The 27,733-nt window shown below is 36.2% G+C and overlaps 1 protein-coding gene across 1 annotated transcript in view; it reads right to left on the bottom strand.

Moving 5' to 3' along the window:
• Nucleotides 1–27,733, bottom strand: part of DIAPH3 (diaphanous related formin 3) — a 454,058-nt gene that overhangs the window by 309,104 nt on the left and 117,221 nt on the right. Inside the window, 4 exon segments of the mRNA XM_054701595.1 lie at nt 8,492–8,597; nt 10,522–10,658; nt 14,400–14,469; nt 14,557–14,631. Of these exon segments, the coding sequence (XP_054557570.1) occupies nt 8,492–8,597; nt 10,522–10,658; nt 14,400–14,469; nt 14,557–14,631 (388 nt within the window).

Genomic DNA, 27,733 nt, shown 5'->3' with positions numbered 1-27,733 from the left:
TCTTAGGTACTGTAAATGAAACTTCATCTTCTCTGCATTTTTATATATAACCATGAACTACTTATTAAGACAATGTCCATGTACATATCTGAATATGTTTGGAATCCAATTTTCTAAGATTTATTTAATTTATACAAGCACTGGGTACAGTCAGAAGCAAGGGAGGGTGAGAGAATTTACCAGAGCCAGAACGGAGAGCAGAGCAGGCAGAATGACAAAGTACACTGCTGAGGGGAGCAGCGGGTGGCAGGAGAGGTCTGCGCGCCATGTGGGACCCTCACCCGGTGGCTGGGGATTGAACTGGCGCTGCAGAGGCTGTGGGCAGCTTTGCAACCTGGAGCTCAACCGCTGCACCACTGGGGAGGCCCTGGAATCCAATTTTCTCCTAAAATAAGTTCCATAGATACCAGAGGCTTGGATTGTGCTTCTTTGGAAAATATATTTCACAACAGAAAAATAATCCAAAATAATCCTAGAAGGACATACCAGTATACCTGCTGACTGAATCCTTGAAAGATATATCTACCACCCCTGTGCAGTTTTATCAACATTATCACTAAATATTAAGAAATACAAAGATATGGTGATTGCACAAAGTGAATGTACTTATGTCACTAAATTGTAAAATTAAAGATAGTTGAAATGGTAATTTTTTGTTATGTGTATATTAACACACAAAGGCAAAAAAAAGTTTAAAGAAAGCAATGGCTATGCATTTCAATTATGAATAAAGAAAGTGTAAGACTTGAATGATTTTTACTAGGTAATGGGGGGATGGCAGGGAAGATGATCCACAGAAGCACAATATAAATCTAGTTAATTATCAGTATATAGAGTACATTATATTCAACTTAAAGAAACCAAGGGGAAATTAAAGAATTAAAGTATATTTTACATGATCAAGCTCAGAAACTAAACTTGCTACCAGTTCATATAATGCATCAATAACAGAAGAGTAAATTACCCCCCTCACAAGCTTCCCTACCTCTTCCTCATTCACATTTGTTCCGTGACACAATTTTGTGTCATGTGTTCATGCTTTCTCTCTGACACCTAAATCAATGAAGGTTTCATTCCATTCAATCCATATCAAGGTAAAAATGAACAAAGATCAAATCAGGAGCATCCGATTGAAGGAAAAGAAGGTGACCAGAGAAAGTTTAGTGGTCTGCTCTCTGTTGCAACACAGTTCTCTCTGGTCTAAATTTCTTCATGAACTGCAGGTGGAGGCACTGATGACTTCTAATTTGCATGTTCTTTTCACAGATGTCTGTATAGCAAGCAACCCTGGAAGATAGAGTAAATCCTCGAGAACAAAGGGCAGGCATGTTTTGTCTTCAATATACTAAAGATAATGTCCTTTTTGGAGCAAAGAGTAAAAATATTTCCAGCTCATTTTAAAATATTGGGATTCTTTAAGCTCAAAGCCCCTCTCTGATAGCACAGACATTTCCTACAAAACAAGGATTGCCACAATCATACTTGAACTGAAAATCCTCAAGTTTATCCACCAGCTGAGAGGTAACATTGAAGGTACTGTCACTGGGAGCCCCAGCTGAGTATGACAACAACTATAAACACTTTTCTTCTAGAAGCACCACATGTACCATCATGACTGGATATATCTTTTGAGGAAGCCATGCATTAACTTGACTCTCCAGGAACACCTTGCTAACACCTTAGAGGTGGATATAAGAGATATTCAAATGTTTTCTAAGAGATGTTCAAGGATTTAAGGAAACATTACCAGCACACACCATGAGGCCCTCAGAGAAATCTGGAGATCTCTCCAAACTGAGTAATCTCTGGTTATTCTTGGGGAGCTTCCTAGAGGGAAAAGTGATCACTATGGCACAGGGCTGGGAAGTGCACAGCCAGAAGTGTACATGCATTTACTCTATATGCATCCTACGGGCAGTTATATCTATAATGACAATCACGCATTTAGACCAAATAATAAAAAATGTGTCCCAGATTTTAGTGACATGGTCAACAATACTACATGAGCCCTGAAAGGGCCTCAAGTCATCTTTAGCTCACAAATCAAGGTTGTTAGCGACGAAAGAATTGTCCTAGATTTACTCCTTGCAGAATAACAGCCAGTCTGTGCAATTATTGAAACCTCAGGTCAAGTAGAAAGATGATCATTAGAAAAAATTGAAAGCCTCACAGTGTTCTAAGGAAGAATCCAATAGTTTATGGGATTTGTTCAACTAACTTTATCTGGACCTGGAAGGCATGTCTGAGGTCAATACTCCAGATTGGCCTCACATGCTGCTTGGAGTCCTGCTGATCAGTAGTCTTAATTAAATACCTTATGAGAAATGAATAGATTTCATTACAGCCTGTATCATTAAGAGTCATTGCTGCCCTATCTATACCATGAGTTATCTTCCTTACCTCAGGAATTCTCTACTAAAACATAACCCACTGCAACTGGAAATTGGAGCTGATGCAAAGCTAATACTTGAGCAAATGTTATTGCTGTGGGTTATTTGATTGAGGAGTCCATAAATTCTGATGGCACCCATGCAATAATAGCAAACTAAAGTGTCTCCAAGTGGCATAAAATCTCCATGTTCATGACACATACCCCAGCCATGAGATCAAAGGGGCTGAATCAGTAGACACCACAGAAAAGAGAAAGTACAGCATGCTACCACCCCAGGTCTAAAGACATACATACAGAAGAAAAGTCAAACATCTATCCCCAAAACTCCAGGATTCTTACATTTGACTTCTTGCCTAACAAAATCCACTACAATTTAATTAGCCCCATGATCAATGAGCAAAGGTCTCAACAAACTCCTTTAGAAAAGATAATGCTTCTGTTACTATAATTTAGATAATGCTCTAACAAGAGAGAAGACTTATATAGCAATGAAAAGAAAAATAAAAGTGAGAACAGGTAAAATCAAAGTGTGATAGCAGACAGATTGCATCACCTTCACTTATTCCAACTCTCTTCTAAGGAAGGAACACCTGGTGGGCATGAGGACTATCACAAATGTGAAGACTGGGCCCTATGACTGAGGGTTTGGTACTGTGGTAGAAGTTCAACTATCTGTTCTTAATGTCTTCAGTGCTGACCACAATAGAATATGATGTTTCCACTGGAACATCCCTGGATATCTTCAGGCAATTCTGCATTACTTCTGGCTGTATACTTCCCAGCCCTGTGCCAGAAATTCTTTAACAAACCCAATACAACTTTCTGCTCAAAATACTTAGAGAGGACTACCTTAAAGTTGAAGACCTCTGTCTGACACACTTGATAAAAGTAATCTATACTTATTTTAATCCTGATATTTATTGTACTTTCTTCCACAATAATGACACTCTCTAAAGCCTGGAAACATTTTCAAGTTATTTTTAGAACTTAGCTTTTCACTTTTTTACTGCCCAGTATGGTGGGGTGTTAGGAATGTGAAAATCTGCTCAATTTTACCATAATCATAAGCAGTCAAATTATCCTCATTATTATTATTAACCTTGAGAAAATTAACAATCCTACTTTTTAAAGTGCTTTATATAAATATACTTTGCAATAAAAGAGCAATGAGGATTTTTTTTTTAATTTTACTATCTCCCATTTTCTCCAATTTAAAAGCAAACAATTGGTTCCCATTTTATTCAGCAACAAACAAGTTTTATTGTTAATTGGGTGATTTCCTAATATCACTCATGACTAGTACATTTTAATAAATGCAAATTATATAACTAATGGAATAAAATGGGCACTTAGAGCAAAAGTTTTATGGGAAAATTGATAACCAGCTAGCACTAAAATATACTTTATTTGTAGAAAATTCAGAAACTTCCAGAGCGGAAAGTACTTTCAGAGATTATTCAAGTGTTTCTTGATCATTTTAAAGGAAATGGAATGTAATCAGCAATCCCGAAAAAGAGATTACTCTTTTACCTACCCACCCCCCATGACTATCTGAAAAAAATGGTACCTTTAAGTGAAACTTCCCACTTGCTACTATTTCACACTTTGGGCTAAGTAATAATAAGATCTTCTTTATTAAAAAGTAAAAACCTGTTACAAAATAGTTGCATAGGGAAAATAAGATTTAACAATTCTTCCCATTGGGTATTTTTTTTAAAGATTTATTTTTTATTTATAAAAGAACTGCGGTGCAGGCCAGAGGTGCAGGAGGGTGAGAGGATTCACCAGAGACAGAGAGGGGAGCAGAACAGGCAGACTGACTAAAGACACTGCTGAGGGTAGCAGCAGGCAAGGCAGGAGAGGTCTGCTGCGCCATGTGGGAATCTCCCTGGCTGGCTGGGAATCAAACCCGTGCTGCACAGGGTGCAGACAACTTCACAGCGCTGTGCTCAACCTGTTGTGCCACCGGGAAGGTCCCCCATTGTATATTCTTATTAAGTGCACACATACTTAACCTGATCTTATCAGAAAAATGAAAATAACTTTAAATCATAATAACTGGACCTTTCATTTCTCAATGAAAATTAAACCTTTGAAACTTATACCATTTAATTTATTCTTCATTAGACATCAAAAAATGCTAACAAGCATAAAAGAAAATATAAATACTTGTAACTGAAGTAGTTAGTTTCATGAAGAAAAGTGCTATCAGTTACCTATATACCTTGGTAAAAAATATCCTAAGAATTGAATCAAATATATGGCTTTCACAACTAGCAAAGGAAGTCATTACTGCGAGACCTTTCCCCTCCACTCTAGCTCCCTTAACACTAACTATGGCAAATGAACAGCTGTTAACAAAGAAATCACCACAAATACTCATAGCAGCATCATTCATGACAGTCAAAAAATAGATAAAATCCAATCCCCACCAACTGATAACTAATAAATATTATGTGGCATATCCATATATAGTTTAGATATATTATTTGCCCCCCCCCAAAAAATGAAGTTCTTATACATGCAGCATTATGAATGAGCCTTGGAAACAAGCTAAGTGAAAGAAGCCAGTCACAAAAGAACACATACTGTATGATTACTTTTATGTCAAGTATCTAGACTATGGAAATCTATGCAAAGAGAATGATTAGTGGTTGCCTAGAGCTAGGAGGAATGGGGGCATTACATGGTGGCAACTAAGGAGTTCTTGTATGTGTAAATAAATAAATCTTTAAAAAAAGTTGCATGAAAAAAGAAAAAAATAAAAATTTGTCTGAGTAAACCATTTTAAAATTACATCAAACCTTTAAAGGTATTTTTAAAAATTCTTTCTTGCAAGTTGATCTATTTATCAATAGTTCATTCATTATTAAAAACAAATGACATCTGGTTTGTTTCCAGTTAGGGGCTATGACAAAATAAAAACTTTGCTATAAAAATTTCAAATCAGGGCCTCCCCAGTGGCACAGCGGTTGCGCGCTGAGTTGCGAAGCTGCCCGCAGCCTCTGCAGCACTGGTTCAATCCCCGGCCACCGGGCGAGGGTCCCACGTGTTGCGCAGACCTCTCCTGCTGCCCGCTGCTCCCCTCAGCAGTGTATTTCGTTAGTCTGCCTGCTCTGCTCTCCGCTCTGGCTCTGATGAATTCTCTCAACCTCCCAGTGCTTGTATAAATAAATAAATAAATCTTTAAAAAAAAATTCATATCAGTTTTTTGTGTGAAATTAAGTTTTCATTATTCTGGGATAAATGTTCAAGATTCTAATTGCTAATGTGTATAGTCAAATGCCAATTTTAATATTAACAATGGTAACCTTTCTGAAAAATACAAAGCTATCATCAATTTCCACCCTCCACTTCTTTGTTTTTTATTATAACAAAGTTACTTTTTTAAAAGTAGCATTTACTGAACAGGTATGTTAATAGACCAAGGCACTATTCTAAGCATTGAAACACTTTATCCTATGTAATTCCTGTATAGACAGTGAGGTAAGTGTTGATATTATCCCCATCATACAATTGAGAAGACTTAGGCACAGGAGAAATTTTGGGACCTAATCCACAGTCACAAAGCTAGGACATGTGAGTAAGGATTTAAATTCACATGTCTAACTATACCTTTTACCCTTATAACATATGTGTGACTAGACACAAAAAGTATGTATGAATACTTTACCTGTAATTAGATGATAAAGTTTACATGTGATTACATTTCAACAAGGAGATTTAAGAATTAGACATGATCTCTAACATGCTACACAAATAACCAAAACTAACCCAATGATCTACTAATATTTGTACAAAAATTGTACAAGTAAATGGTAACAAATACTAGATGAAAACTAGTATGAAGTAATTGTCCAAGGTTTCTTTTAAGTTTACTCTCCATTAGTCTTATGAAAAACAGGAAAGCTGGGATGAGATGAGAAAGGAAGACAAGGGAAATTAAGGTATTGATGTATAAATTAAAAGGTAGAGACTTCCAATTGTAAGAGGAATGTAATATACAACTGATGACTATTGCTACTGCTAACTTATGACACATAGGTAAATTGTTGAGAATAAATCCTAAAAGTTCTCATCACTAGAAAATATATTCTTAGTCTTTTTTTGTTTTCTTCTTATTTCATCCATATGAGAAAATGAATGTTAGGCTCAACCACTTGTGGTAATCATTTCACAATATATGTAAATCAGACTATCAAACTGTCCACCTCTAACTTCTACAATGGTATAGAAATAGGTCACATGGTATCATATGACATAGGATACAGTGATATGTCAATCATTTCTCAATAAAAAGGGGGTGGGTGGGGAAGACCCAAGCAACTAATGGAGCAGTTTGAGTGTCAGAGGTACTCTGCGCATCCCAAATCACACTTTGCCACTTTGATCTGCACAAGTGAGTAAGGAAGGGATCTTTTCCAAAAGCTCTGGTAACTAGACCCATGCAAAAGGGACCATATGTTCAGCTCTTCAGCAGTCTATTTACTTCTCAGAGAAACAAATCCCAATAGGGCTCCCTAACCATCCATTCACAAACACTAACACCAAAAAAGTCATAGTCACAAACACCATCATCAGAAATTTCATAATAATCTGAAAGTGCCTCACATTTTCTGATTTTTCATCAAATATCAATTGCTAATTTCTTTTAATTTATCAGTAAGATTCATTTTTTTAATTAAAAGTTTTGGTTAGTTGTTCCTTATTCCTACCAAAACAAGCAACAATGCCAAACCTACATAGAATTTAAAAAATAAAGATTAAAATGAACTTTTCCTATTAAGTGTCTCCAATTTAGCTTCATATTAATTATCATCTGAGTTTCCAAACTAGCTACACAGTAGAATCACTTGAGGATCATTTTAAGATCCCAATAACCAGGTCACAACTAACCAATTAAAATTTTAAAAGAATTTGGAGGTAGGGGTTAAGACGCAACCTATGAAACAATCCACAGCCACTGCAGCACGTGTTCGATTCCCGGCAGGCCAGGGAGCAGCCCACATGGCACAGCAGACCTCTCCTGACTCACCCGCTGCTTCCCTCAGCAATGTACTTAGGTCAATCTGCCTGTTCTGTTCCCCACTCTGTCACTGGTGAATCTTCTGACCCCCCCACACCTATGGCCTGTACCCCAGCTCTTGTATACATAAATAAATCTTAAAAAAAAAAACTCTTTAAAAAAAAAATTGGAGGTAGAAGTGTCATTATTTTATTAAAAGACACTCAGGTTTTATTAGTAGTGATTTTAACAATAGTATAACAACTGTTATACTATTGTTATACAATCGTTTCTCCTTTTTTTAATAAAATGAGAAATTAAATGAATATTAATTATGTAGCTTCAATACTATAATGAGTAAGTCTAAATGTAACTTCTGGGGAGCACTTAAATATCTCCAAAAATCACTGAAGATGTACCTTGAGTCTCATTATCACTCTAAACTCTCTATTTTTCAGGTACTAAAAACTTACATAGGGCCTCCCCGGTGGTGCAGTGGCTGAGTGCTCGCTTGTGAAGCTGCCCACAGCCTCTGCAGCGCCGGTTCAATCCCCGGCCACCGGGTGAGGGTCCCACATGGTGCACAGACCTCTCCTGCCGCCCGCTGCTCCCCCCAGCAGTGTACTTTGTCAGTCTGCCTGTTCTGTTCCCCGCTCTGGCTCTGGTGAATTCTCTCACCCTCCTGCGCTTCTGACTGTACCCAGTGCTTGTATAAAAAAATAAATAAATCTTTAAAAAAAAAAAAAAAACTTACATAATGAGAAATCATAATTCATTTAGTTGCCAAAACTTCTTAAAAATCAGAATAATCAACTGAGACTATTAGAATAAACAATCAATGGAACTGAGACTATGCATTTAATAGAGAAATCTATTAAGTCAATTTCTTGGACAGTAACCTAAGGAAATAATCATAGGTGTACACCAAGTTGTAGCTATAAGATAAATTGTGATATGGTATAAATTAGGATTGTAGACATTAAAGATAACACCATAAAATATTAAATGGCATGCATGATTGCATACTGAAGTGTTAAATGTAAGTCAATCAGAAAATACTCACATACAGTATGTATGATATACACGAAACCTACTTGCAGTTGAACTGAATTGTGCCGAAGACCTTCCACAATAGAAGAAAATCTGTCAATTTTTCTTTCTTCTCCAGCTGATGTTAACGCTTCTAAAACTTCTTCAAGGCTATTGGAAAATTTTTAATCCATAAATTAATTAATTTGCAAACAGATAATTCAAATGCCAGAATATCACTGATGATTACTAAACTGCAGCCACTACTCCTAAGCTACTGATAACATTTTAAAGGTAGCTTACCGAGTACATTGCATGTATCAATTTTCTGAACATGTTATGTATGTTTTACCCATTCCTCATGAGAACCCTAGGATGATGTTTATTTATCAGCATTCTATAGTCCTTACTGCACATCAGATACAACTTGAACCAGTTTATAAATGTTAATCCAGTATATAAATGCTAATTTATATAATTCTATGAGGTCGGTACTATTAGTATCATCCCATGTTACATATTAGGACAATGTGGCACAAAAAGTTTAAACAACTTGCCCAAGGTCTCACATCTATTAAACAGCCAAACAATGAGCTGATGCCAGTGAGTCTATGTAGTGAGCGCTATATAATGCTCTCAGTCACCACACTCTACTTTCTCTCAACTCCACCACCGAATAAATGTAAATAAATGAAGTTCTGGTAGAAGAAAGTATATAGTAGTACGGTATTATAGTCAAATACAAATTATGCAAGAAATATTTTTGTCCCCCCTTTAAACAAGAGTTCTGTTAACATGCAAACCACAGCAGCTCAGAGTTTGGACACATGAACATGTAGTTCTAACGGTATTTTACGTCATTTTGGTACCTGCTGTGAAGTCAACAAAAAATGAAAATATGGCAGTGGAGGAAGTAGAAGAAGTGAAAGAGGAATAAAAGAAAAAGAGAAAGACCAAACAAAGAAGATAAATGAGAGGGAGAAGAGGGGAAATAAAGAAAGGGGGAGAAATGGATAGAGAAGGAACAGGCAGTACAGGAGGGAGGGGGAAAGAAGAGGATGAAGAGAGGGAGAGAGTGGGAGACAGAGCAAAGACATATCTTTTGTATCAACATTAAACTGACTCTCTGATTTCTACACTAAAATTAATGTCGACTTTTTAAAATGGAAAAGGCAAAGAGCTGAAGCAACATGCCCGGCTCTCCATGCTAGACTGCAGTGGGGTGCAACTTTGGTCATAAATAGGTGCTACTAGGATGAGCGGTGCCTCTGACTCTACCAGTAGATTCAAAATGAGCAGCTCAACCGTCACCAGCCCAGCAGGATGACCACAGGACCATTTAAGTGTGTGCAGAAGTTCCACCCTAGTTAGAAGTCCGCCGACCCTTCTAGGAGAGGACGATTTCTGTGTGTTCTTTTGGTTGTACAGTTTTTTCATTTGTACTCATTTTTAATTTTATTATTTAATATTTGTGTGACATAGGCATATGCTTGCAATTTCTTTGTAAGTTATCTTAGGATACTGACAACATATAACATATGCATATTGACAGTTTTATTTCATTTTTTATATATTTTATCCTTTTCAGTGGCAAATCAATTTTTAAGAGACTCCCCCCACCAAATTAGACAGCAATCTTTTTAAAAAAAGACTATCTTTCTACCTTTATAATTATCCTTTAACACACATGGAATGGTCATTTACTTACAGTACAAACCAATGTGGAAAATGCTATTAAGTTTAAAGCTTTAGTGTATACTTTATGGTCAAAGATTATGGACCCTCAACCAATTAAGCCCTGTTTATTACATGTATCACTTTCCAAAGCATTTGAATATTTTTCAAAGTTCTCATTTAAAGTTGTTAAATGGGGTTGAGTTCAGAACGATTTAAAACATGAAATCAGTTTTTTATAGACACGTTAGCTGACAACTACTGTAACTACTATATAGATTATTTCTCTTCAGTCAGTACGAGCTACTAAGTATGATACATTTATTTAAAGTAAATTCTAACCGAAAATAAGTAATGAAAACATTAAATGAATCAAACTGTATTAAATATTTATATAATTAGAGAAAAAGTGAAGGCTTACATGCTTTCTTCCCCTACAATGCACACTGCAGAGAGGAGTTTAACCACATCGGTCATCATATGGGGGTGCTCAGGATCAATGGCTTTGGCTAATAAAGAAAGACTCCTCTCTTCACTCATAATTCTTTCCAAACCATACTGCAACATGTGGGAAATAAAAGGTTAGGAGTCAATTGAGAAAACTGTGCCTTAAAGAAAATGTAGTTATACAAAAAGATAAATACATGTTTACACTTAGGCAAGAAATGGAAAAATACTTAACAAACTAAAAAAATTATAGAAGTATTCATTTTGCATCAAGAACAATGAGAACCAACCAAATACAGGTAACTCCTCAATTGTGATTTCAGGAAAATATAATAGGTCAGTTAAAGAGAAAGAAGGAATGAGGGACGTAGAAATCTCTCAACAGGAATACAAAAAGTCAGATATTGATGCAGACACTGAAACCATGAAGAACTTTCTTGGGGAGAAATCTTGCTAAGAGAGGGACTACCACAAGTAATGCACACACATCAGCATCATCCCACAGAAATATAATGTGAACCTTGTGTGCTACTGAAAATTTACTTTAAACTAATCTTAATAAAATTAAACCGATACATCATTTTCAGTACATAATCAAAATAAAACATCAACTGGTAAGATAATTTAGTTTTTTTTCTTCCAAAGTCTTTCAAAATCCAGTATGTATTTTAAATTTACAGAATATAATTCAGATTAGCCACATTTAAAGTGCTCATTAGCCACATGTGGCAAGGATATTACAAAGTGCAAGCCTAGATAGTAACAATTCATAAATGGACAATTCTGAAGAATAATTTGGGTTGATATCAGTGTGCAATAGCATGAAGTATATGTATTCTGATCAGAATGATATTTTATCATGGAAAGATAATGCAGCATAAACACATTATATAAATGGTATGACTTCTGGATAAGGACAAAGTTTGTTTGCTACTTCCAGAATGTCACCTCCCATTAAAAAGGAGCTTTTTGATTTAAGGATATATACATTTCTTAGGGTCCACTTACAATCTAAGGAAGATGAGTAGCAAATAACAGAAGATGAATAGAAGCAATAAAATGATACTATTTAGCTACTAGGCATCTCAGAGGATCCTTCAAAAGAGTTAGAAATTTTTTGATTAGAGTTACTAGTAAGTACTAAAAAAGACCTTAATCCCAATTACGACCTATGAACTATAGCTTAAGCTCAAAATTAACATCAGACATTAAGTGCCAAAGTTAAATCTGTAACAAGCTTAGACCCAAATGTGTTGTGTGCTACAAAATTCTCACAACCTTCCTATCTTGTACATGGTAGTTATGTAAAGAAGTCTTCACACTAGTGAAACACTGCATTTGCATAAACTACTGTCTAAAGAATACGGGTGCAAAGGAGGGAACACATGCAGAAGGGTCAAAGGCCCTGGGACATAATCTTTGGAGAGACTTCTACATTCCTTGGAGAGAGAGAAAGGTTTACAAAGAGGAGAAAAAAAAAAGCTCACTTCTGTGATGCCGAGGGCTGTTCATAACTAGAAATAAAGAGCCAAAAAGCAGGCACAGGCCAGAGACTACAATATGCCTCGATGATCCTTCCAGGGAACTGTCAGAGTGTAAAGGACCACTCAGTTGCAAATCAAAAAGTCAATCAATGATCATGAAGTACCAAAGGGCTGGTTCTGTCCTAACAAACCTGAGGATTGAGTAAAACTTGTCTCCAACAGTTCCTCTTAATTTCCTGCCACTGACTGTCCTTGGGCAGTACCTGCCCTCTGGAATCAGGATGACTTCTCCAGCCTTTCAGGGTTATTCAGACTCATTTCCTCCACGTCACACTACCTACATTCTCTGTCAAGCCCTCTCGCCCTAAACCATCATGTGTGAAAAGTGGAACAGGAACGGTGTCTGATTTCCTAGTTTTGATGATCATGCTGTGACCCCCAATGCTCCATTAGAGGCAGGAGTCTCTAATTATGCTAACATAAAAATGTGAACTGTACATTTTAAGACTAGAATGAGGACAGACAGCAGTACAAAGTATCTAAAACTAAAAACAATGGCTGCCTAATTGTATAAAATTACTCCCATTCAATTACGAATGAAAATGTTGATTCCGTGAGAAACAGTCAACTTACCAGTATTGGCATTTAAAAGTACATTAAATTAAAGCTATTATAAGGTTAGAAAGGTGGTGACAAATTCTGGAAGGTCTAGGATGTCTCTCTACTGAATGTCAAGGCCTCACTCTGAAGCATATTAAAACTCATGTGTTCTAAACTAAGGACAATGTCACATTCCATTTGCATTCTATATGAGGCCTACTGTTACCTAACAGATGGAATTTCAGGCCACTGAAGATATATTAGGCAGGGACAAGTATTTAAGTAATTTAAACCTCTGCATTGGAAGGCTAATACTAGGAATACTGGTGCCAGACAACTGCCCAAGGTGAGTTAATCTCAGCAGCAGCATTAGCATGGGTAAGGGGGCACTTCAGGAGTAAAGTAACCTCGAAGTGGGTGCCCACCTCAAAGCAACACAAAAATTTAAGGGATCAAAACTATGCTCCTGTTAACTAAATCAACTTCTCATCCCAAATTTCATTTTCTTCCAAATATTCAATTCTTCTCAAATTAAAGATCCATGAGTCCCTTTGGTTTGGAAAAAAATGTTCTTGGTGTTCCTCTACTCTCAGTCTTTCCATCACCAGTGAAGTTTTCAATTTCTATGTTGTCAGTAAAGGAATGCTATGTCCACCAAGTGTAAGACCTCTCCCTATCAGCAGTTTTGCTTCTTTTATTTACTTGCCACTTATGACAGTCTACAAAAGGTTACTTAATATATCTAAAAAATAACCATCATAGGACGAGTCCATATAGAAAGGACTCGTGATCTTCCTTGAAAATCATACCTGATTGGGAGAAAAAATGTATCCTCAGTCAAAAATAGAAAAATTAGTTCTAGAAAATGCTGGAAAATACAGAAATCAGTAAGATAAAAATAATTAGAAAATGCAAGTATTTGCTACATTTAGTAAAAAGAAATATGTTAATTACTTAAGCTGGTGCTACAGGTTTAACCCTGAAAATAAAGGCAAACAATAAAAATTAACAAAATATACAGATAGTTGAGCTATATAACACAAATCATATCATCACATGTAAATTGCCCTCTCCTGATGTCTAACAGCAACTGAAACGCCTATCATTACTGGAAACATCATGAGGTAGACATGTTCTGGGGCTGGAGCACAGAGATAGCATGGGATAGAGCTAATTTCTGCAACTGACAATATACAAGGAAGGAAATACTGTAAGCACAATCTAATGCCAGTATTTTTCTCTAGCAATATGGCCTCTTTAATATGCAAACTCCGCAGATTTGCCATATTATATTTGGTCTCAATATTATTACATGTACTAAGCATCATTATTCCATTTCTAGGACCTGTTATATCTGTTTACATTCATTTCATTACAGATTTAAATACCTAGACTGTAAAATTTAGTCATACCAACTTAATTCCTTGGTAGTAAATATTACAGCAGACCACAAGTAACACTCATGTATGATTTCAAAGCTTATTTATGATATACTTTTGAAAAGTAAAAAAGATGAAAGGAGGGAGGCAGGAGAAAGGGAAGAGTAATTAAGCAGAAAAAAGGTCCCTTCATTCCCCAAGTTTCTTCTGCTGATAGTCTGATACAGAAATAAAAAAATCAATACTATTCATTTTTTTCATCATGTATTGAACGCCATACAAAACAATGTATCACTTTAGTGCAAATTCTTCATTATACAACTATGGTTCTTAAGAATTCTGCATGAACTGGTAAAGCACAAATATAAAATAGTTACCTATGTACATACCTGTGTATTCATCAAGGCCTTCAGACACTGTATAACTTTGTGCTGATTCTTCTTTACTATTTTTTCTTGACTGCATTGGCATAAAACATCTGTGTTACAATTGGAATTGAACATGCAAATGTAGCGTAATTGAATGTAATTAATTAATAATACTTACCTTTTGCCATGGATCAGTCTTTCCAAAATGTCTAGTAATAATCCAAGGCCCTCATGTCCAAAGCTTTGCACCCAACTGAAAAGGTGATAAGAGGTAGTTCTATATTAATTTAGTGCTCTTATTTGGAATATCACAACAGTGCTATCACAAATATTTTATACTTATTACATTCAAATCACAAATACAAGAATAATACCATATACAAAATCATTCACGATTCATTAAGTTAATGATAAAAGAAAGAGCAAAGATGGGATAAACCAGTGGTGCATTAATTGGAGGAGGGAAGACTCAGATCTACCCAAAGAAAAAGATTACCAAGAAGTTAATCAAGGGCCTCCCCGGTGGCGCAGCGGTTGAGAGCTGGGTTGCGAAGCTGCCCGCAGCCTCTGCAGCGCCAGTTCTATCCCCAGCCGCCTGGTGAGGGTCCCATGTGGTGCGCAGACCTCTCCTGCCACCCGCTGCTCCCCTCAGCAGTGTATTTCATCTATCTGCCTGTTTTGTTCCCCGCTCTGGCTCTGGTGAATCCTCTCACCCTCCTGCGCTTCTGACTGTACCCAGTACTTGTATAAATAAATAAATAAATCTTTAAAAAAAAAAAGTTAATCAAAATATTGAAAAAGTATTTTTTAAAGAATTTTCCAAACCACTAAAATACATCTTTGTAAATGTTAAAAATTTCTTGTTTCAAAGATCAATTTTTTTAAATTTCATTATTACATTATAAACAAGTATTTTCATTTTGACCAAACCACCTCTACTCCACAAAACCACTGATATAATCACAGTACTGTATGTACACCACTATTCTCCTTGATTATAGGAAAACTTCCTTGGCAAAAATTAATATAATTTGGTGATTCGAAAACCTAGAACAATAAGGGAAATATGCCTTACGATACATAAGTATATATGTGTCTCTGTGAGTGTGTGTGTGTGTATACACACATATGGTTTGTATATATGATTTGTGTGTGGCTTTCAAAAAACTGGAATGTAAAAGTGAACTGTTATTCAATCCAAAGGACATTATAAAGAATAAAAACAAGTTTAACTCACATTTCAGGACACAATACTAATTTCCTACTTAAGATATATCTGTTTCCAAGAAAATCAGAGTAAAAACCAAGTGCAACATAATTATATGAAAAATAAAAATACTGTTTAAAAAACCCATCTCATCAGACTGTTTTACTCAGTTCTTCTCTGTTCAGTGAAGGGTATGGAGTAAACAAGCAGGAAAAATAACTTGTCTATAAAGGAAGGACTGATCACTATTATAATTCAGGTAAGGAAGAAAGTTAAAGTTGGTATTTTCAAGGCAGGATTCTAATTCAGAAGTGGACAGATTATCTGTAGGCATTTCCAGGTTTGCTTTTATGGTTCATGCAGATACCAACAAGCCTAACACTTAACTGCTTGCCTTGCTGACATCCTATTCTGTATCTATTCTTATTTCACAGGTAGTATGGAAGCTTGAAACCAAACACATAAGGAACAATCGAGAGTTTTACTTGAGCTGGTACTGAGAGGTGTAGACAGACTGTATCAGATCTTCTTGTGTTAGTACCTTATGCTAGGGATTCAGTATTTTGTCTATAGTGAAGTTTTCAACAATCTTCTATATTCAAAAGGATATCCATAAAGATATTCTACAGCTAAGATAAATGGTTTAGGATTATTCATACTGCTATCAGCAGCAATCATTGTGAGAATAAAGGTACTTTTCCTAAAACTATCTTATAACAAAATATATGAAGTGGTCTAAAAATATGTAAATATAACAAAAAGACTTTATACTTATTATACTTGTGTTGGAGACCACGAGAAAGTCTTAGAAGCAAAACAATTCAAGTAAATCAAGATAAGCTCTCTGGGGCCTCCCCGGTGGCGCAGCGGTTGAGCGCTGGGTTGAGCTCTGGGTTGTGAAGCTGCCGGCAGCCTCTGCAGCGCCGGTTCGATCCCAGGCTGCTCCTCGGCCACTGGAGGAGGGTCCCACATGGCGCACAGACCTCTCCTGCTGCCCGCTGCTCCCCTCAGCAGTGTACTTCGGTCCTCCTGCCTGCTCTGCTCCCCGCTCTGGCTCTGGTGAATTCTCTCACCCTCCCGCGCTTCTGACTGTACCCAGTGCATGTATAAATAAATCTTTAAAAAAAAAAAAATAAGCTCTGATACATTAATAGAACATGATATTGTTTTCTAGTTAAAGGTTTTTATAAGTCTCTTTTTTAAAGATTTATTTATTCAAGAACTGGGGTACAGGTCAGATGCATGGGAGGGTGAGAGAATTCACCAGAGACAGAGCGGGGAACAGAACAGACTGACGAAATAAGCTGCTGAGAGGAGCAGCAGGCAAGCCAGGAGAGGTCTGCTCGCCATGTGGGTTGCTCTGAGGCCAGCGGGGATCGAACTGGCACCGCTGAGGCTGCGGACAGCTTCATGGCACTGTGCTCAACCGCCTGCGCCACCAGGGAGGCCCAAAGTTTTCTATATTTATCTTTTTATTTAAGTAATATAGCATTAGAATACATATACATATATATATATGGTTCAGGTGTGCATCGTAACAAGTCAACACCTCCCATATACTACATAAAATTTACCAATAAAAGTTCAACTCTAGAACATAATTCTTTTTAAAATGCATAACCCCTAATGTAATATTACAACCGGTTTACTAGGATCCACAGAAAATCTCAAATCAACTATCTTTGCACCCACTAGATAACTCTTCTGCACTGCAAAATAGGAATCATTAAAGTAGAACTACATTCATCCAAGTTTATTATATAGATTAGTATAGAACAGTTTGTACAACAAACGTATTAAAATTGACTGTAAAGAGGTGCTGTGTCCAGTTGTATTCTTTTAACTCATGGTGGAAATAAAATTTCTCAACAATAAAGCCACAGAGGTTACCACACACAGTCTTTTGAAAGTCACATTACATGTTACTTTTAATAAATATACCAAGAATGAGTCAGACAGGAGGCACAGAGACAAAACTAAGATGCCTGAAAACAAAAGAAACACTAACCTATTTACTAATAAAATAGCAAGAGAAAGAAATGATCAAAAAGGCAATAGCAAAACAAATTAAATGTGTACATAAAGGCTCCCAGTTTTCTCAAAAATTTGCAAGGTCAGCACACAGTTGTACTAAGAAATTGTCACTCACAAACCCATTCTCTCAAATTTTTTACCCCAACACCACTATTTTCAGCAACATTACTTTTAAGGATGGGGCAAATATAACATCTTATCTCTTCTGGAAAAGATGTTCAAGATAAAAAGTGATATTGAGTAGAGAGGTCTACAGACCTGACAGAGGTTTATTAAAATCCATAGCTTTCTACAAAAGTAAAAAATTTCTCATCATCAGTGTAAGAAGCAATCTGGAAAAGAATTATCAACTGATCTATGAATGATCAATCTTAAGAAAACAAAGTCTGCACTATTTATTCTGTGCCTGTCAGCATAGTATCATCACCCATTATGCTGTTTAACTATAAACTGCATTCATGGATGAATAAGCACTGTGTAAATGTATCTTCTTCGTGAATAGAAACGACATACAGATTAGTATGACATGTATTGGAGAAAATTGCTTTAAAACAGCAAAAAGTAATGTGCTAAGTACTCATTTAATACAAAATCAACCTCTTAACATTCTGTAACAGGAAATATTAAACTCTTTGCCTTAATTACTTCAAGAAAAACTTTTAAGTGTGTTACACCATTTAGCACTTCCAAGTAGGGGTCTCAATACAAGAGAAAAGAGGAGATGAAGAGGTAACACAGGAAAGAGAGAGAGAGAGAGAGAGAGTTCGTGCATGCATGCTCATGCCTCTAGGATTAAACATTCACACCATCTTTTAATGTTCAAAGCAGCTTCGGCTTTGAAATTCAGTTTTGCCTAAGACATAGGATCAAATCAAAAACACAGGAGGTTCCCCACTGTAGGCTTGATGAAGCCAATATAGTCACCTATTAAGCAGAAGATGCAATATTCAGGTTTCAAATTTACTTTCTGGCTAAAGCAACAAAACACTACTTTTTCCCCTCAGACGTAAGTTGCAGTTATTAATCCCTCTTCCCAAATGTGCTCTAAATTAGTAAAGACAAATGTGCATCATGGATTATCACAACTGGATTAAACCTACCTGAGAGTAAGGGTACCCTACTGGTCACATATACCAGGAGAATAGAAACCATTTATGTTTTTTTAATTCCCAGCACCTGGGACAGACTAAACAATATATGCTTTCAGAATGAAACTGAATCTCTTTTACTCATTTATTACATACACAGAAAGGAACATGCAGAGAAATAGGAAGGTCTGCTGATGCCCGGGTTCATGCCCTTACTTCCTACATGTGAAAGAGAGACACCAAGAGATGATGAAATTTATGCAGCATCACTGAGCTGTCTCTATCTTCATGCCAGAAACTTCAGTTCTGATTTCCAAACTGGTATGTATCTATACCAAGCCAAGGATGATGAATCTGGAGTCCCTGTCCTTCTACATCATGTTTTAGGGCTTGATTGACTGCTGCTGAAAGGGTGATGTTTCATTACTACTAAAACTCAAGTGTTCATTAAGGAAGTCAGTCAGCCTTTAGTAAGGGCTCAACTGTGTGCTTGATACTGCACTACGTATAAGAAACACAGAACTGAATAAAACATGTCTGCCCTTGAAAAGATCACAGACTAGTGTTTGAAGCAAATGCTGAGCAAAATTATTTCCGCAATAAAGTCTATAATTATGGGGTTAAGGGAACAGAAGATGCAAGATCTACTTCTGAAGACAAAACAGCTGAAGTGACCTCAGTTTTAAAGGATATATCTATCAGTCTCTTTTTAATTGCCATATTTAACTATTTAATTGCCATACTTAAACTAGTCACATACTATTGTTATTGCTAGGTTAAGGTTTCCTACCTAGTATTTTTTAATTTGTTCTGCTTTATGTCTGTCTACTTTTTTTCCTGCCTCTCTGTGGTTTACCTGAATATGATTTAGACTTCCACGTGGGAAGGGCATGTGCAGACAGAGCAAGGCAGTGGCCATCCGTAGACCAAGAAAAGAGATTCAGAAGCAGCCAACCCTGTCAGCATTTTGATCTTAAGATTTCTAACTTCCAGAACTGGTAGAAAATACATTTCTACTGTTGTAAGTTGCCCAGGGTATTATTTTGTTAAGGCAGGCCTAGCAAACTAATGTCCCTTTACTTCCCCATTTCTAGTATAATTGATTTAAGTATTTGCTGTATATACATTTAGAACCACATCAGTGTTACAATTTTCACTTCCACCATCTAACATAATTTAGAAAACTCAAGAGAAGGAAAAAGTATAGGGCATTTACCCTTAATTGTTTTTATATTGTACTTTCTTCCTAGTATTCCAAGGTTCCTTGTTCTTACTATCATTTCCATTCTGTATAGAAAATGTCCTCCAGTCATTCTATTAAGTAAGTGTGCTGGCCAGAAATTCTCTTGGTTTTCTTACATCTAAGTATGCCTTGATTTCCCTTTCATACCTGAAGGGTATTTTCATATAAGCATATAGATTCTGAGCTGACCATTACTTGCTTCATTTGAAAAACTTTCACCGTTTGCTTTCGGCCTCTTTGTGATGAGAAATCCAATGTCATTTGAGTTTTGTCCCCCAAAGACTAAAGTGCTAGCCGTTGCTGTTTTCAACACATTCTTTTCTGTCCTTAACTTTCACAAGTTTGACCACTACAAGTCTCAGAATGAATTTCCTTGTGTTTAATCCGTTCTTGATAAAATTTCTTGTTATCTGTAGGTTATATCTTTTGCCATAACTGGGATGTATAGTTATTATTTCTTCTCGTATATCTTTCCCCACACTCTTTCTCAAATCCTTCCAGAACTCTGGTGACAGGAATGTTAAATCTTTGATTAATCTCAGTTCCCTGAGCTTTTTTTTTTTCCTTTTTCTCTCTGGTTTTTTTTTTTTTTTTTTCTTCCCCTTTTTCTGTCTGTTTCTCAGACTGGATAATTTTGATTATTCTATGTTACAATTCACTAATTCTTTTCTTTCATTTTGTTGTTGAGATCTTCTAATAAACTTTTTGCCTCAATTATTGTATTTTTTTAAAGACTTATTTTATTTTTATACAAGAACTGGGCTACAGGCCAGATGCACAGGAGGGTAAGAGGATTCACCAGAGACAGAACGGGGAACAGAACAGGCAGACTGACTGAAACACACTGCTGAGGGGAGCAGTGTGCAAGACAGGAGAGGTCTGCCGCGCCATGTGGGATTCTCGCCAGCCAGCCGGGATCGAACCCGCGCTGCAGAGGCTGCGGACAACTTCACAGTGTGGCACTCAACAGCCTGCACCTCCAGGGAGGCCCTCAATTATTATATTTTTTTAATGCTAAACTGAATCTTTATAAACTTTCTTCTACTTCTTTGTTCAGAGTTAATTTTTTCTTTGTTTTAGCATATTCTTGTTTGTTTAAACATTTTTATGATGGTTACTTTAAAGACCCTTGTCAGATAATTCTACTATCTCTGATATTCAATGTAGGTAACAATTGTCTTTTATCATTCTGTTTGAGATCCTGTTGCTTTTTGGTAAGACAGGTTTTTATATACTGGGTATCTGGAAACTTGGGAGTATGGGTTAAGAGACACTGGATTTTATTTAAACTTCCTATTTTCACTCTGTGTCCAAGTTCCTAGCCTAAGTCCCACCTTGCATTTGTTTCATATATAATGCTTAGGGTTTTTAATTGCATTTAGCAGGAGAAATAGGCAAAAGTATATTTACTCTATCTTCCCAGAAAACTCCATTGTTAATAGGCAGTAGCTCCCACATCGATGTGCCTAAGGAAAGGCAGTAAAAGTAGACCAAGTGAAAGAAACTCTAAAGAAAAAGTCTCAAAAGAAAGAAGACTCATGAGTGAACAGCTCAAGTAATGTCAAATAAAATAAAGGCTAAAAAGCATTCTAAAAATCCAAATCCAAAAACATTGTGAATCACTGTAGGAGTGAAATTCTGATTGCAGAAACAGTAAAGGAGAAAGGAGGTAGTAAGAACAGAGATAACAGAAAGAGGATTAAGAGATAATGGGAGAAATTTGCAGGACTACAAGGAAAAGCAAATAAAGCATCAAACAGAATAATTATACTATGACAAAAGCTAGGGATGCTAAAGGAACAGGTAAGATGGTGACCTAACCAGACAGTGGCTAGAGAAAAAAAATCCCAAATCAAAGAACATTATCCCCACAAGCTTGACATGGAAACATGTGAACATAAGTTTAAGCAGCAGCAATGATAACATGGTATTTTCAATTTTTTCTCAAAAATATGTTAATTCATAAAAAGCAATGGAAAATGTGCATGGATATATAACTATACACATTATTCATCTTTAATCTCATCAACTCATTAAATTACATGTTGTATTTCATTTCATGTGTGAAACACTGACTGACACCCAGAGTACACTGAACATTCAAGTTCTGCTCCTCTCATACATCCACATGCTCTGTTCCCAAGAAGAAGCAGTTAGTTGGTTTGCTTTTAAAATCAATTTGCCAATTGTCCTTATTACTGTGATATGTAATGAAAATTATATAAACAGCATATCATGGAAAATGTACCATTTCCATGAATACTAAGTCTAATTATTGAAAAAGTTATTTAAAACATGACATTTTGAATAGGGCTATAAAGTTGATGTAGACAAATATAAATTACTGAGAGATATTATCCAAAAGACTTTCTTTTTTCTTTTCTTTTCCCTTTTTTTTTTTTTTTTTTTTTTTGGTGGGACCCTCGCCGGCGGCGGGGGAACAAATCGGGGCTGCAGAGCCTGCGGGCAGCCTCGCAGCCCAGTGCTCAACTGCTGTACCACCGGGGAGGCCCTCCAAAAGACTTTTTAAAAAGAATTTTACAAAGAAAACTTTGTAAAAATCTCTACATTTGCTTTCCTTTTTTCATCCTCCGTCTTGAATGTGTGCTTCTATTATTATTAATTCTTCCCTATATGTTTTCCTTTTGTTATTGAGGTAACATTGGTTTACAAAACTGCATATGATTTAGGGGAATACATTCACAACTCCTCAGATGTCAGTGCAGGGACAATAATGTATTATTGGTGTGGATTATATAATCAGCCTGTATCTGCACGAAGAAAAAGTGTAAGTTCCACATCAAATATTTAAAAAAAAAAAAAAAGTTTATGTCTTGAATAAAAAAGCTTCAGGTATATTTGAATCATTTATTTTATGATTCCATGCTTTAACAAGAGTTTTCAAATAAACAACCAACAGCATTAGACAAGTATTTCTTCAATAGACACACATACATACACACACACAAAGGCACACACAAGAAGTTACAGTGCCTACATAGATACTTTATTTTTTGTCTTCATTTTCTTTTGTGTATTTACTTATATATAAATGAACTTAAATTTCGTGTAATAAGAAAACTATTTTTAATTACCCAAAAGAATAATCACATAAATGCCTAGAGAAACACAAAGTTATTTTGCTAAAAATCAATATAAGAGGCTTCTTGAAAGGAGCAAAAAAATACATCACTGGTCACATGTGACAAAATAACAAATTTCATACCTTAAACTTAGAAGGTCAGCTTTAATACTGTGTAATATCCAGATCCAATTTACATTCCTCTGTCAGTGTAATATATCACCAATGCAGAATATAATTATAGCTTATTTTAAGTTTTCATTTTCACCTATCCTTAGCAAGGTGACTAAATGCTTAAAATGAGCAGTTCTATGGGGGACTACAAAGCAATTAGCATGCCCTATAGGGCAAAACAAACATACACCCACACGCTATTCAATGGACTATCCACAAAAATTATACAAAATCATACAGTCAGACAAGGAAATCAAGAACTAAATAATATTCTGACTGAAAATCTACCCAACTTCTAAATACAACCACCATTGTATAATTTCCAGGAATTAACTTTTATTAAAGAAATTACAGATCTAAAACTAGTCATTTATTCCCACTTCTAATATTAGAAGAAACAGTAGAGTAACAAACTGAGTGGTCTATTCTTCTCTTCACTTTTTAGCTGTAACATAGCCAAAGATATACAATGTCTAGAGAAACTATTCTAATATGAAAATCAGATGAACTGCAATGATGAGAAATAAAGGAACTACTCAAGAAATGTGAGTTCTTGATATTTAGATGAAAGAATAGTAAGAGAACATGGATTTGCAACAACATAAACTAAAAAAAATATATACTAATATGTAATCTGATCCAAACTTAAGTTCACTATCAAATAGTTTAAAACACAAAATATCAGTAAGTTTCTTAACAACAGTTTCTTTCTTTTTTTAAGATTTTATTTATATAAGAGCTGGGGTACAGGCCAGATGTTCAGGAGTGTGAGAGGATTCACCAGAGACAGAGTGGGGAACAGAATAACAAAATACACTGCTGAGGGGAGCAGCAGGCGAGACAGGAGAGGTCGCCTGGCCATGTGGGTTGCTTCGAGGCTGGCGGGGATTGAACCAACACTACAGAGGCTATGGACAGCTATGCTCAACCACCTGCGTCACCAGTAAGTTTCTTAAAATCAAATCTGACCACTTTATGTTATTTCAAGAAAGAACCAACTGAATTACTCATTTTAAATATAGACACACAATATATGAGCAAAGAGAAATTATGGTCACATTTCAGGTCTTCCATCAGCTTTTCTCACCTTAAATACTAATAGTAAGCAAAGCAGTCCAATAAATTTAATAGTTAAGCTTACTGCTACGTTCACTCCTAACGATCTCTTCAAAAAAGTTGCCTATTCTGTAACAAATGCAATGATTTCATCTCTCAAGGGTCAATTCAAGTTTCCTTCCCCATTTTTATTTGATCACTGGGTTCTACTACTTTGACCCCAGGAATCACTAAAGTCACATGAATTTCTCTCTTGGAGCAAAGGCTCTCAAACAATTTCATCACAAGCAGAGTTGGTACTGCTACACCATTCATTCATTCATTCATTCATTCATTTTTGCTTCTGCTACCCACACTCAGAAAAACTGCCTTTCTAAAAGGACAACACACTCCTCTTGCCAGTGCCAACCCCGTTCTCTCTGGATCATTCTAGGTGATTTGCTACTCCCTTATTTTCGAATACTTTTGCTCAATAAGTTTCAGGAAACCAAGTTTTCTGGGTTCCCCTGCCCACTGGCCACTCTAAGCTTTCCTGACTTCTCCCTTTCTGGACCACATACAAGTGCTGGCATTCCTCGGGATTTGTTCTGGACACTCTTCTAGCTCTTTATATACATACATCCCACCCTTGGCTCTTAGCCATTCTCAGAACTTTGTGTACAACCCACATAAAATTCACAGTAAATATTTACACTCCACTTTCCTGAGTTCCAGTCTCACATATCCAACCACTTTCTTTATAAGTCAAGCTGTGCAACTGAGACATTGCAAAGTTACATGTTTAGAGGACATTTTGATTATCTTTTCCAAAGTCCATGGAGCAAACTAACTTTACGCTCCTGCCACACTCTTTCCCCACCTCAGGGTCTCTGCTGCCCAAGTGGGGCTCAGCCCAACGCCAATGCCAAAGCCTCTCTTAATTACTTCCTTGTCCTTTCGGTCTCCTGTACTTCGCCACCTCAGAAAGACATTCTCTGACCAGCTTGCATGTAAAAGATCTTTATAGATCAGTCCCTTATTTTTTTCATAATTGAATTGATGCCATCTTTTGTTTAACTTACTTGTTTTCTAGGTCTCTCTCCCATATGCCTTTTATTACTATGGTGCTAGCCAGCATCACATATGTTGCATGAGTGAATTAAGATATACATCATCTACCATACTCAAGTGGCGTGTTACCAGTATACTACGTACTTAAGGTCTTAATTAGCTATGAGCTGGTGGTGTCATTTATTCTTTAGAGTACACTAAATGATGTTTTACAAATGGAATCTCAGCAACTTAAGGACAAGGAGAAGCCCTTGCACCTCTTCTTGTTTTCCAAAAGGAAGGTGCATAAAGACACTCAAAGTACTTGACCTCCTATTCTGAAAAATGAACGGTAAAGGCTCATGCATCTTACTTCATATTCTTTAATTTCCTATTCTTTTATTACTATTCAAATCTACTTCGCATGCATTCCAATACACTTTTGAGTCTCATTTGAAGGTTCCACAGAAATAGAATACATTGTCACCCTCAGAAATTCACAGCCTGATGGAGAGAGCAGCCATACCTAGAGAGACTCCAGAACGTGGAGGCTCAAAACAAGTGCACAAGGAAAATTACATAAATAGCTTATCTCCAGATCTGTGCTATCCAATAGGGTAGCCACTAGCAACATGAGGATATTTAAATTTAATTAAAATTCAATTCCTCAGTCACTCTAGTCACATTTCAAGGGCTCAATAGTCCCATATGGGGCACACTGAACAGCACAGACATAGAGCATTTCCGTCACTGCACAGAGTTTTAGTGGACTTCTGTTCAAATGAGCCTAATTTCTCTTTATCGCTGCAGAGGCACTTCAAGTGACCTCAGTGTTTCTAATCTAATATGGATGTTTGTTCCTTTTCTGTTTCCTTTTATGAATTTTAACATATGAAAGACATATGAAAACTGTATTTCTTTCTGACATATATTGCCCCTCTAACAAAAGAACTAAAACTCCCTGGCCCATATGGATGATAAAGCTGAGCACGATTCTATGTGGTTTTCTGAAGCATAAAAATTAAAGCTTCCATATTATCCTCAATATATCATGCCTCCCTCTGTAGTAAGGCCTCTATGTATAGTTATTTTTTTTTTTACATATTTATTTTCAGGAAACACTAAGACAAAGAGCACAATATTTTAAATTCTCTAGTCTAAGGAATAAACCTTTAGACTCATTGTATGCAGTGAACTAAGTTACTAGGGACTTCAGTACCTCCTGGTTAAATACAGTGCTGAAATTATTTATCTTTGCCAAAGAAACCAAAGTATTCAGTAAATAACTTCATACTGATCGCTGTCATAGATTTGAACACATATGGTTTACATTCCCAGAAAATACTTATCATTGAAAAGAAAGGACATTTCTTACATTTCATCTTTACATCCATGATAAACTGTATAAGTTTAGTAGTATTTTTCCCAAATTGTATGACAACACTATCTTTTGTTGCCTTTTAAAAAGTAAACTGATCTTTTCAAATAATTAAATTTTCAGTCACATAGTCTTCCTTTTATGCCTCAATATCAAGCTACTCTACTTTGAAAATGAAGATTTGAGACCTGATATTACACTGTGACTGAGTTTACATTTTAATAGAAGCTTTTTAAATTAATCTTGGCCATTCAAACAGCGATTTATATTTTAAAAAGACTGGGAGATAGATATTTCTAAATAGACTGGGAGAACTTTACAATTCTAGGACCGTTCAGGTCAAGTATAAATTGAGCTACACAGTTCTTATTCACCGTGTACAGAAAATATGTATTTCTCTGTTAAACGCAATTACTATATTTTCAATGTAATCTACTTTCATTGTTAACCTTGCATTCAAAGTCAAAGCTTTTAAGATACAGGTAAAGTTAACTTTGAAACTAGTAATTATGACACATTTTAATACATCTATAAGCCAAAAAGAAGCTACAGCATGAATGACAGTTCACAAAAGGGAAGGCCTCCTACCAGTGGGACACATTTAGTCTCCTCGAGTCCTCTGTGACACCAGTTTTGGAAGAACTGTGGAAGCATTGGAAAGTAATGATTTGCCCTTTAAAAATATTAACTTAGTACTTATTTAAAAACATTAATAGTTATTTTCTTCCAGGGCATTTCTTCATTAATATTTCATTCATGTTAGCGTACTACGTAAAAGACAGCAAAGTGGTGTAAAATTAGAGGGTATTTTCAACAAATAGTTTTTTAATAAGCAATCTTAAGTGTCATAATAGTTACGAATCCTGAATAATTTAGACATAAATAACACAAGGCACATCCTAAGACATACAGCAGTATCTAGATAAAGTAGTAGTACAGTAGGGGGCATCCCAAGTGGCGCAGCAAGTTGAGCGCGGCACTGTGAAGCTGTCCTCAGCCTCTGCAGCGCGGGTTCGATTCCCGGTGACCAGGGAGATTCCCACATGTCACAGCAGACCTCTCCT

Source organism: Talpa occidentalis, unplaced genomic scaffold (genome assembly GCF_014898055.3).
Source record: "Talpa occidentalis isolate TD23 unplaced genomic scaffold, MPIMG_talOcc4v2.1 talOcc4.5, whole genome shotgun sequence".
In the NCBI taxonomy this organism is placed as follows: Eukaryota; Metazoa; Chordata; class Mammalia; order Eulipotyphla; family Talpidae; genus Talpa; species Talpa occidentalis.
This window is presented reverse-complemented; position numbering and strand designations above follow the sequence as displayed.